The 12,520-nt window shown below is 43.8% G+C and overlaps 1 protein-coding gene across 1 annotated transcript in view; it reads left to right on the top strand.

The window, feature by feature from the left end:
• MNAT1 (MNAT1 component of CDK activating kinase) overlaps positions 1-12,520 on the top strand; it is a 168,686-nt gene that overhangs the window by 111,120 nt on the left and 45,046 nt on the right. Inside the window, exon 7 of the mRNA XM_063118222.1 lies at positions 3,576-3,697. Within this exon, the coding sequence (XP_062974292.1) occupies positions 3,576-3,697 (122 nt within the window). The remainder of the gene's footprint in view (positions 1-3,575; positions 3,698-12,520) is intronic.

The following is a 12,520-nucleotide window of genomic DNA, read 5'->3' as shown; positions in this document are numbered from 1 at the left end:
CAGGAAAAATTAAAGCTTGATTTAGGAGGTGGGGTGGCATAGAATAAAAATTTGAGTTGAGGTGTCTATAGCAAGTCTTTTCCCCCCTCCCTGAAGGGAATTCTGCTGCATTTTCTGACATTTGAATGCTCTGGGCATAATTAAAAGAGAAATAAAAGCAGGGATGAGCTGAAAACGAAGAGTCAAAGGCCTCAGCTAGACCTAAGGTTTATCCCGGGATCGTCCCGGGGTCATCCCTGCCTGCTTCCGGGATATCCTGTGTGCCATTTACATGAACAGGGATGACCCTGGGACGATCCCAGGATAAACCTTAGGTCTAGCTAAGGCCAAAGTGTTGGTAGCTGCATTGATCCAATGGAGGCAGCATCGGTAAATTACACAATGCTTTTAAAAGATTGTTTGAGCTTGGTTAAGATTGGTCTTAACCAATATCTCATTGTTCTTTGGACATAACTTTGCTAAACCTGCTTTCTCATGAGGCATGATGTATTTTGTGGCTTGTCCCAGACCAAGCAAGGCAGAAACTTTTTATTGGACCAAGTTAAGGCTCAAAATGTTGGAAGTAGCTGGTTTTAAGTTATACAGAGCTCTTCTTCAAGTGTAAATTCTAGAAGAGTAGTTGTTAGACAATGTGCGTTCAGTTACCCTGACTCTATCTCGGCTTTGTCAAAGCCTCTGGGATGCTGCAAAGCTGCCTTTCCAGTAGGTTGCAAACAGGGACAGAGCTGGCATGCGGTTATACATCCTGTTGCCGTCGTCCAACTGTTTGATATTTTGCTCCTATCGTCCTCAAAAATTAAGTGGTAATCCGTATTTATTGCTTTGTGGCAAGGATAAGGCCTATGTCAGCATTCTAATATCAGTTAAACCTTTGGAGGGTTCTTCAGTTTCTAGAGTTGGGGGTACTGTAAAACAGACCATGATGAGTAATGAAGCATACAAAAACACACACCCTATCCTTACCCCTGTTGTCTGTGTTTTTGGAAACCGTTCCAGCGGCCATTTGGATGGTGTCACTTTCTCCTGTGAAAACATTACAACATCCAAAGGGAATGAGAAAAACCCATGACCACAGGGACCAAATGTTAGGTCTGCAAGGTTCACGCGAAGCAGAAGCAGCTTTTGGGCCCAGGGACTCCCTGCTGTCTTGATGGACAGCGCTGCCTGAACAAAAGCTTAGCTGCTGCCCCCCCCATGTCCACCCCCTCCGTGCCTGCCAGCCAAAGCTTGGGATGGAGTGTTGAAATTGTAGGCCCTTGCTGATCCGGAGAGGCCCTTGTGCTCGGATTCTCTTCGCATTTACTGTTGCCAGTCTCTGACTGTCTCGGTTAACATTAAAACTGCAGCATGTGCAGCCATCTGAATGGACAATTCCTGTTGTATACTGCAGTTGCTTGAGAGACCTGCAGGAATTGCAACTATGTAATCTGCTCTTCTGCCAAAGGATCTAGCCCCCGGCACCAAGAAATGTGAAGATCAATGCGCTGTGCATGCAGTTGTGCTAATCAATCATCAGCCCTCACCTTCCCCATCTCTATCCTAGCCTTTTATGTCCCTGTCCCATCCGCATCATCCATTGGCTCTGAAAGTGTGAAGTTGGCCACCTTAGGGAGATGCAGAGATCATCAGGAGTGTCGCGTGCTCCTTTCTTGAAACTTCCCTTATTTATTTTATTTTATTGCATTTATATCCCGCCTTTTTTCCTCCAAGGAACCCAAGGTGGCATACATAATCCTCCTCCTCCGCTCCATTTTATCCTCACAACAACAACCCTGTGAGGTAGGTTGGGCTGAGTTTGTGACTGGCTCGAAGTCACCAGTGAGCTTCCATGGCCAAGTGGGGACTAGAACCCGGATCTCCCGACTCCCAGTCCGACACTTTAGCCACTACACCACACACCCTTCTCTTGAGGTTGATTATATTTGGCTGGGAGGTGGCGGTCATTATGACACCTTGCCTTGGAACGTAGCAACTGGACATACTACAAGAGGCTATTGTAGTATAGTAGAGGGGCAGGCAGAAAGTAGATCTCCAGATGTTTGGGATTTCAACTCCCAGCATTCTTTACCATTGGCTGTGCTGGCAGGGGCTTCTGGGAGTTGAAGTCCAAAATCTCTGGAGATCTACCTTTTGCCTACCCCTGGTATAGTAGACAAGAATATGGCTGGCAAGTTCTCAGGTCGAGTATCTGCTAGGCATGAGCTCATTGGGCTGTTTTGAATGTAGTGTTAAACTGTAGTATTACAAGAATAAGCCACGGAAAGCCTCTGGTTTGCGCGCTCCCCCCTGTTCCTCTAGCACTGCTGTGAGGAAAGAGATTAGATTTGTCCACTTCTGTTTTAGATTAACCACAGTTTTCTGTGTCATCGGAACTATAATCTTAACTATGGTTAGTTGAAACAAACCAATTTAAAACCGTGGGTTATGAAGCTGGCTTGCTTCAACTAACCATAGGATTAACGAGTTTGGACAGCGTGGTAAACTGGTTTGCCACCCCCCCTCCCAATTGCAATATGAGGATAATATTGCAAAAAACATTTTCTTCTTCATCCTTTTTTCCCTTTTGTATTGTGTATTTTTAGATTGTAACCCTGCCGTCAGGGATTGTCTTGTTTTCATTGACAGTATGTGAATCGTTCTGGGAGCCATTTTGCCTGAGAAGTAGAATAAAAATGCTTTAAATAACTAAGTAATATTAATCTTACCTCGCAGGATTGTTGGAAGGATTAGTAAGGAGTTGTGTGTAGTGCGCTGAGGTGATATAGAAATGTTAGGTATTAAGTATTATTAATCACAAATTCTGACTGGCCCTGTTGTAGAAATGTACTCAAGCCTTAACCTATGTTAACTTCCTGGCTAAGGCAGGGATCAGAAAAAACACACACGTCACTAGTAGCAGATGTGAATTCGGAGGTCACTATGGCACCTAACTTGCATCCCATAGGAATTTAACACTGACAGGAATTTTAAATGAATCCTAGTTATTTCTCTGAGGCTGTTAGTTTGCAGAAGTACCATATGGAATTAAACTTTTATGTCTGTGAGCTTCTCCCTCTCAGTCCTGAAATGAATGGGAATTTGGTGAATGAATTAATTTTAATTCCATTGTAAAAGCCCATCCTGAAAGCCGTTATATATGGTAGTTTATAAAGCCCTGCAGAGAGAAATTAAAAGTAGCTTCCCCCTTCTAATTGGAGCTTTCAGGAAATAATTGATTACAAATTGCAATAGGCTTGCCGTGTGAGATTTGTTTGACATTGCCTTCTGATAAATGAAAGTTTTTACCTAATAAGTTCACCAGTGACACAGGGAAGCAGCTGAACTCAGTTACAGTAAATCTTATTTTCCACCCCCTCCTTCTCCAAAGAATTATAGCTAACAAACCTTTATTCCTATACTGTTAAGCTCCTAGGAAAGAATTTCAAGTTAGAAGCAGGAAATGGATCATATAATGGCCAGCGAGCACTTGACGTGATGTTTTCAGTCCAGTTTTATAAGGGTCGACATTACCTTCCGAGCACAAACCTCCTAAAATATACCACAGTCTTAAACATCCCGCTCTTTCTTTTCAACAGGGTCAGCATATTTCCTTAGCGCCTGTGCCAAAGATCGAAGAAGTCCTGTACGACTATCAGCCATTGTACGTAGAGACCTACGGACCGCCGGTTCCGGAGCTTGAACTGCTGGGAAAATTTGGGTAAGTTTTAATGTTCCTGTCAGTGAGATGGTATTCCATCAGGGAACCACACCACCTTATTTTGCCCCCAAAGCAGAGGTGTTTTTTTAAAAAAAGAAAAGTAAGGCAATGCAGAAAGATCTTTATAAAATAGTCTACTTCCTGCCCAAACCAATGTTTTATTTGGGTGGCTAAATGTGGTATTTGTTTCTCTCCTACTCTTTCTTTCCTTGTCTGTACTTTTATGGATCAGTTGAGAATTCGGCTGGATCGCATTAATGCTTTCAAGGTTGCTGTTGGCAGTCGAGGAGAAATAGCTGTTCATTTTCAGTTGCACAGTATTAAAAAAGAAAAAGGAAACTGATGGCTTGATTTGCCCGGCAGCAGCAGGCCAGTAAAAATATCAGAGCTGGTCGTTTGCTGTGGGAGAGGTTAGATTTTATTCTCTGACCAAAAGCCCAATGATGGCTTCCATCTATCAGGGGAATGCCCATTGTCCATGCACCATTTAATTATGAATGGGAGGGAGGCCTGGAGTGGGCAGTTCCCATGCAACCTCCCCCAGGCCTCCTGGTGGGCTTGCTTCCCAGTGCAAATAGCATGAAGGTTCTGACTGTATGAACCAGTGGCCTGCATTCAGAAGCTGCGATAGTCAATGGTGGGATAATAGTCAACTCACAATTGGTTATTTTGCAGGTGCTCCCCACACAATCAGAGAAATAATCAACTGTGTTGTTTATAAGCCACTGTGAGTGAATTAGTAATCCACGCTGTGTTGACTAACCTGTTCCCCACCCTCCCTCCCTCCCCTCAGTCCTCTCGCTTGTATCCCATCATTCCTTGCTGCCGAAAATAGAGTTCTGCCGGCTTGAGTAGAGCGGCAGCCTCCACTTTGACTGCTCTTGCCTAGTGACTTTGTAGCCAACAAAATTAACCGACGATGCCCTCCACACGACACGATAACCAATGGTGGTTTAAATAACCCACGCTGCACATTGTTGGTTATTTGTGTGGGTTATTTTGGCAAAAAACACACACACAACCCCACTGTGAGTTAAAAAAAATCCTGCCACACAACATGATAAACCACCAAGGGTTAAATAACCCAGCATGGATTACCTAACCCATCGTGGGTTATCGTGTCATCTGAACCCAGTCAGTGTCTCCATCTGGGGACAATATACGAGACTCCCAAAGCTTGGAAAATGGAAGGCGTTCTTGTAGATTGCCATGGGTTGCGTTGAGTATTTGAAGGAAGAACGCACAGAGGTTAAGCTTAACACAGGTAGATAGTGCATGTTTGGCTCAGGAGCAGAGGTTGCACGGCTTTTGTGTGCATGTAACTATGCTTCACTTTGCAGCTAGAGTTGGGACAGTGGAGGGAAACAGTCTGATTCCACAGGGAATGGTCGGAGCTCATTGGTAGAGCACATGCTTTGCACCTAGGTTCGGTCACCAGCATCTCCAAGTAGGCCTGGAAAACCTCCTGTCTGAAAGCCTGAGAGAGCCATTGCCAGTCATTGGGCCCGTTCAGAAGACACCTTAAACCATGGCTTTAACTATGGTGGTTAATCCAGAAAGCCAGGCTGTGTTCAGAAGACACCTTAAACCATGGCTTTAACTATGGTGGTTAATCCAGAAAGCCAGGCTGTGTTCAGAAGACACCTTAAACCATGGCTTTAACTATGGTGGTTAATCCAGAAAGCCAGGCTGTGTTCAGAAGACACCTTAAACCATGGCTTTAACTATGGTGGTTAATCCAGAAAGCCAGGCTGTGTTCAGAAGACACCTTAAACCATGGCTTTAACCATGGTGAATAAAGCTTTTTGCTTCATTCACCATGGTTAAAGCTGTGGTTTAAGGTGTCTTCTGAACACAGCCTGGCCTTCTGGGTTAACCATCATGGTTAAAGCCATGGTTTAAGGTATCTTCTGAATGGGGCCAGTATCAACTGTATTTGGCTAGATGGACCCATGGTCTGCCTCAGCATAAGGCAGCTTTCAAAGTGCCACATAACCTGCTGTGGTGTAAACAAAGGATTATGTTCTTGTAGGGGAAAAGGCGCCATAAATAGGCAAGACCAACGGGTAGAATATAAACTAAGTAAATAAATAAAATCTTGTACTGGGCTCAGACTTCCAGCTCTACCTCTCTTGCCATTTAGATACACTGGTTTTAAACAGGCAGTGCAAATGCTTCCCATAACTTTGGTAAGATCACTGAATTGGAATTAACTGATGATATCATTATGTGGGGTTAGACTGGGTTTCTTGAGGAGCCCTTTAAAAATTGGGTTTCGTATTGTTTTGTGCTTTTCTCCCCGTTATCTGGTGTATCGAGTTATCCGAGGCAAATATTAATTAGCTTTCCCAACCCTGACACAGCCTGATCTAGCGAACACCACCTGTTAGTGCAACAGCTGCTTGGGCCTCCAAAGCTCTGGGATTTCTGATGACAAATTAAAATGTGTGGCAGGAAATAAGCCCCTCATTCCATATCAGGGACCTCTTGGTTCCTGACATTTGAGGTTTTCTGCTAGAGTTTGAAAACTGTCTTTCATCAGTGTACGTGAAACAAAGTGCCTTTCATGTAATGCTTTTCAGCCCAAGACCTAAATTCATCCAGTCGTGTTTGCTACTTCTTAAAGGTTCCTGCTCTTGTTTAAAAATAATTGGTTCCCCTATTCAGCCCTGGTTAGGCCTCATCTTGAGTATTGCGTCCAGTTCTGGGCACCACACTTCAAGAAGGATGCAGACAAGCTGGAGCGTGTTCAGAGGAGGGCAATGAGGATGATCAGCGGTCTGGAAACTAAGCCCTATGAGAGAGACTGAAAGAATTGGGCATGTTTAGCCTGAATAAGAGAAGATTGAGGGGAGACATGATAGCACTCTTCAAATACTTGAAAGGTTGTCACACAGAGGAGGGCCAGGATCTCTTCTCCATCCTCCAAGAGTGCAGAACACGGAATAATGGGCTGAAGTTACAGGAAGCCAGATTCTGGCTGGACATCAGGAAATACTTCCTGACTGTTAGAGCAGGATGACAATGGAATCAATGACCTAGGGAGGTCGTGGGCTCTCCCACACTAGCTTTGAGGTGGATTCCCTCATTGAGCAGGGGGTTGGACTCAATGGCCTTAGAGGCCCCTTCCAACTCTACTATTCTATGGTTCTATGAAGAAGTTATGATTATGATAATGACGATGGGCAGCAGTGTTTAATTAATTATTTGTTTAGCTTAATGCATTTTTAAAAGGTGCCCATGATTAATTGGGCAGCATTTTTTAAAGCTGAGTTTTAATACACATTTTAATACATATTTATTTTAATGCAACTTTTAATATGAAAGCTGCAGTTGGCAAGCATAATCTTGAAGAGGTGTTCTCCCTTCTTACATACCGGAGGGAATGCTTCTTCTGAGATGATGCCTGTTGTGTAGTGTGCGTGCATTGTCCCAAAACCAAAGGAAACATGTTTTTGCTCCAGAAATGCTGTTTTTTTTGTACCCACATGCAAACTTAATGGATAGATCATTTGACCCATTAACTAAAACTCAGATGATAATCTGATTGAAAATTATTATTATTATTATTATTTATTTATTTATTTATTTATTTATATAGCACCATCAATATACATGGTGCTGTACAGATGGCTTTACTTGGATTGCAGCCCTCATTAATATTTCTTTTTAACAATATGCTTACCATTTTTTGTGGTGTTTTAACATTATCTCAGGAATACCTTCCAACAGCCTTCCTCAATCTGGTGCCTGCCGGATGTATTGGACTACAATCCCCATCATCACAGTCAGCATGGCCATTGGCTGTGGATGCTGGGTGTTGTAGTCCCAACACATCTGGAGGGCACTGGGTTAGGGACTTCCACCTTACAATGACTGCAGTGTAGGCCAGGATTATTGCCCTCACCTTTGCAATGTCTGTTGTTATGACAAGCAGGCTGAGTGTTGAAGAGAGGTTTTAGGGCAGCGTTCAGTGCTGGCAAACATGCTGTGCTAGTGGTACTGGGTTGCACTAGCACAACGGAAAGCTAGTGCAACCCAGGAAATGTACTGTAACTACCACTTCCAGAATGGAACATAAGAACCAAGGAAGAGCCCTGCTGGATCAGACCAAGGGTCCATCTAGTCCAGCACTCTGTTCACATAATGGCCAACCAGCCAGGGACCAACAAAGCAGAACATGGTGCAACAGCACCCTCCCACCCATGTTCCCCAGCAACTGGTGCACCCAGGCTTACTGCCTCGAATACTGGATGTGGCACACAACCATCAGGGCTAGTAGCCATTGGTAGCCTTCTCCTCCAGGAATTTATCCAACCCCTTTTAAAGCCATCCAAATTGGCTTTCTGCCAGTTTGGATGCAAGCTTTCTGGAATAAGAGGTTGCCAAGTCTGTCCTTCTATAGCTGTACCCGTCTCCAGTATTTAGGCAGCAATTTATGATGAGAGCCTGCGTGATGCAGTGGCTGGACTATTGGATTTAGAGCAGGGAGACCCAAGTTGGAATCTTCCATCAACCACAGAGCTTAACGGGTAACTTTGGGCCAGCCACCAGGTTTCATCCTAACCTAACTCGCACAGTCATCGTGTGTGTGGGGGGGAGGGAACTTTCCATGCCTCTTTGAGCTCCTTTAACAAAAGGACCTCTGTGACTTTTTTTTAAAAAAAAGTATATGGGCTCGCTGGGTATGCAGGTGGGCACATTGTGGATTGCAAACTGCTCTTTGAAATATCCCTCTCTGAGTTTCAAAAGAAGCTTTATATACAGCGCAGGGGCATTCTGTTTTGAGGGGGAAACAGAAGTGCTGCCAAGTCCGAGGGTGCCCAGGCAAGGTGCCCTCCAAAGCCCCTTCCATCTCAGCCTGCCCCTCGCTGCTGTGATACCCTCATTGGGTAGCATCATGTTGGCTGAGTCCCCTGCTTATCTCATCACTTTGGAGGAAATACAGTGCATTAAAATGTGGGTGGGTGGGTGAGTGCTGCCATCACTGCTGTTCTGGCAGGCGTTCAGAGGTCCCCTGTGCTGGGCCAACTAGTGGTGCCACTTGGGGGGAAATAAGTCACTCTGCCCATTTGTAGCCTCTGTGGGTCTCTGAATTGTGGCCCCGTGCCTGAGTGGGACTTGAGCCTGGGTCTCCCTGACCATAGTCTGACATTCATCTAGAATGGCCAATGGTCACAGATCATGGGAGCTGTAATCCTGAATATTTGGACGGCACTAGGTTGCCTATCCCTGCTCCAAACTACACACCACACTGGCTCCATCATCCAAGGACCAGCAGTTAATGAGCCTCATCACACAGGGGGAAATTGCGTTTGCTTACCGTCGCTTCTCTGCCCGCGTGTTTGTCCCTCATCACTTCCTCTTTCAAAAGAGGAAGTAAACAACGTGCACATGGCCCATTCAGTGGGCCGTTTTGATAGTGCTGCTGCTCCTGCACACAGCAGGAGATAGCGGTAAGTTCTGTCTTTAAATATAAGTCGGACTTACTAGGGTGTTTTTTGTTGTGCGAAGAAGGCTGGAAGGATCGGGAGGCATGTAAACCACCCAGAGAGCTTCGGCTATGGGGAGGTATATAAAATTAATTAATAAATAATAAAATCAATAAATAAATGTAGGAGGCAGACGTCATTGTGAAAAGGACCTGCAAAAATCCGTGAGTGCCCAGTAACGAGCGTGCACTGAAACGCTCCTCTGACGGAGCTGAATGTCTGAAACATCTCTCCCTGCCCACCTGGCTGGAACTATCTAGTGAAAGTTTTGCTGAGAAGGCTCTAGCAAGAGTGTTGTGCATGATATTAGAAAGGGTTTGCTTACCGTCGCTTCTCTGCCCGCGTGTTTGTCCCTCATCACTTCCTCTTTCAAAAGAGGAAGTAAACAACGTGCACATGGCCCATTCAGTGGGCCGTTTTGATAGTGCTGCTGCTCCTGCACACAGCAGGAGATAGCGGTAAGTTCTGTCTTTAAATATAAGTCGGACTTACTAGGGTGTTTTTTGTTGTGCGAAGAAGGCTGGAAGGGGTGGGAGGCATGGGAACCACCCAGAGAGCTTCGGCTATGGGGAGGTATATAAAATTAATTAATAAATAATAAAATCAATAAATAAATGCGGGAGGCAGACGTCGTTGTGAAAAGGACCTGCAAAAATCCGTGAGTGCCCAGTAACGAGCATGCACTGAAACGCTCCTCTGACGGAGCTGAATGTCTGAAACATCTCTCCCTGCCCACCTGGCTGGAACTATCTAGTGAAAGTTTTGCTGAGAAGGCTCTAGCGAGGGTGTTGTGCATGATATTAGAAAGGCCAGTGTATTTTTGAAGGACTCATCTCATGGAATGCCCTGAAAGTAATAAACAGTGTCTTGAAAATCAATAAAAAATGCTACCAGAAGTAAATTTTCAGAAGGCTGCAGGACAAAAGTAATACATTGCATTGGCAGCAAAAAAAAGAAAAAAGAAAAAAGGTGGGTGGAGGAGTCCTTTGCTCCTGAGAGTTGGAGCAGCTGAAGTCCGCACATCGCTTTGGGAAACTGTCAGGTAAGCAATAAATTGTAGTAATCAAGTTGCAATTTTATTTTAGGAACATGAAGTTTTGCTGTAGCCTATGACCAACAGTCGGGGTGGGGGGAGAGGAAAAAATGCACCACCAACTGGTCCGATGGAGTGGTTTTCAACCTGAGTCCCAATGAATCCTGGGGTTCTCATTCCTCCATGCGAGAATCAATAATGATGAACAAGCTTTCTTGGAAGTTCAGTATGTCTGATAGAACCAATCCTTAGCCTCTTTAATGAGCAACACAGTGTTGAATGCACATTATGGCACACTCTCGGTTCATGCAAGGTGATGGAGTGACACAATAGCTCCCTAGAACAGGGCTGGGCAGACTTCAGGTTTCTGGGTTCTACTTGCTTGTTTCACTAGAACCCCAAAATCCACCAAATGGAGCTTGGTGTAAAAGTCATACACTTGGAATTCAAGAGTTCTGAGCCCAGGAATTTGTTTTGAGTCCCAGAACTGAAAGGAGCTCACGGTCCTTCCATACAATATTCCACTCCTGCTTATTCCAAGCTTTCTTCATTTCAGCAGTATAATTTATGGGGGAAGTCACTTTGTTGCTGCTTTATAAAGTAATTGGAAGTCAGAAATCTGATGCAAGCCAACCAGAGATCTACCAGTAGATCCAGATCTACCTTCTACACACTCCTGCCCTAGAGTGTGTAGAAGTGCTTTGGCTATTGGGCAGTATAGAAATGGAATAAATGAATAAATAATAAAATAAATAAATAATAAAATAAATAAATAGAATATGCCTCAGAAACTTCTCTAACCTCTGGAGGTGTTGTGGTGAATGCATAGAGATTCCATAGCAGTAAAGTCATCTGGAAGGGATTCACTGAAGCTTGAGAGAATGGGAATTGCAGATCTTGTGCAAAAATGAAACTGCAGCAACAAAAAGGGAGAAAGGGAGAACTTTTGGAGTACTTTCATATTAAACATATAAACATTGTTCCAGTGTAGAGTGCCAATATCATTTTGCCCATATACAAAACTATGGTGCAACAATATTTGGAATACTGTGTACATATCTGGCATCACACTTAAAGATATTGTAGAGTTGGAAAAAGGGTGCATAAAAGGGCAACCAGACTGTTCAAGGGGCTAACTGTTTAGCTTAGAAAAATGGTGAGTAAGGATGAACATGCATGGTTGTGGAGAATGTGGATAGAGACATTTTTCTCCCTCTCTCAAAATACTAGAGCCCAGTGGGGTCATCCCATGAAGCTGCTTGGTGTGAAATTCAGGACAGAAAAGAAGTAAGTTCTTCACACAGTTGCATAGTTAAACTATGGAATTTGGTACCACAAGATATGGTGACGGCCACCAGTTTGGATGGCTGTAAAAGGGGCTTGCACGAATTCATGGAAACAGACATTTTAAAAAGTGCACAATTTTTCCTAGTTGGAAAACTACATATTTTAAAAAAACCTGACTAAAACTGCATTCCCCCGCCCCCATAAGCTAAAGCATGAAAATGTGAATTTTCTGCGCAAGTGTGTATTTGCTCAAGTATACACTTTTGAACCTGAATGCAAGTTTGGGAAATTGCAAAACAATTCCCAAGAATTATGTTCCCGCTCGCATTTGTATTTGGGGTTGCAAACAGCACATGTTTGCACGATTTGCGAAAAGGGAATGTGAACAAGACAACTGTGTTGCTAAACGAAATCTTTGGTCACTTTTTTGTTTAAAAAATAAAAATAAGAAAAATACAGAAATATATCTGCGTGAACCTTTTCTACTGTGAGAGAAAAATAATGATTAAACTATCCATGCAACTCTCAAGTGGCACATCTCTCTCTGGCACTGCCGATTACATTAATTTGCTCCAGACAAGACGGAAACACAACTTACTGTTTTGCCAATGAGGGCTGAGTTTTCCCAGTGCTAAGTGCTGATTGAGATTCCCAAGACTTCCCTGCTGGCAGCTGAGATTTTCCTATGTTAGCAACATAAGGAGATATATATTCCCCTGGAGCAACCAGCTTGCTGTGCTTTGGAATCCAAAATTTGGGTTTGGTTATTCTGTTGACACTTTCATCTTAGATTTGATCAATATGCTTAGCATTTTATAGAATAAGATCCCAGCCAAATGTGCTTCTGCTGTTGCGCTGCTATTTATTTACACCCTCCATTTTTTGTTCCAAAGAACCCTCAAGGCTTAGCTATATGAAATTAAAATAAATGTGGCTTACTAAAAATGACAAAAGGGGGAGAATGAAAAGGAGGGGAAAGACAGAGAAGCATCAACGTAAAACCTTTGAGTA

The sequence above is a fragment of the Elgaria multicarinata genome, chromosome 2 (assembly GCF_023053635.1).
Source record: "Elgaria multicarinata webbii isolate HBS135686 ecotype San Diego chromosome 2, rElgMul1.1.pri, whole genome shotgun sequence".
Classification (NCBI taxonomy): Eukaryota; Metazoa; Chordata; class Lepidosauria; order Squamata; family Anguidae; genus Elgaria; species Elgaria multicarinata.
This window is presented reverse-complemented; position numbering and strand designations above follow the sequence as displayed.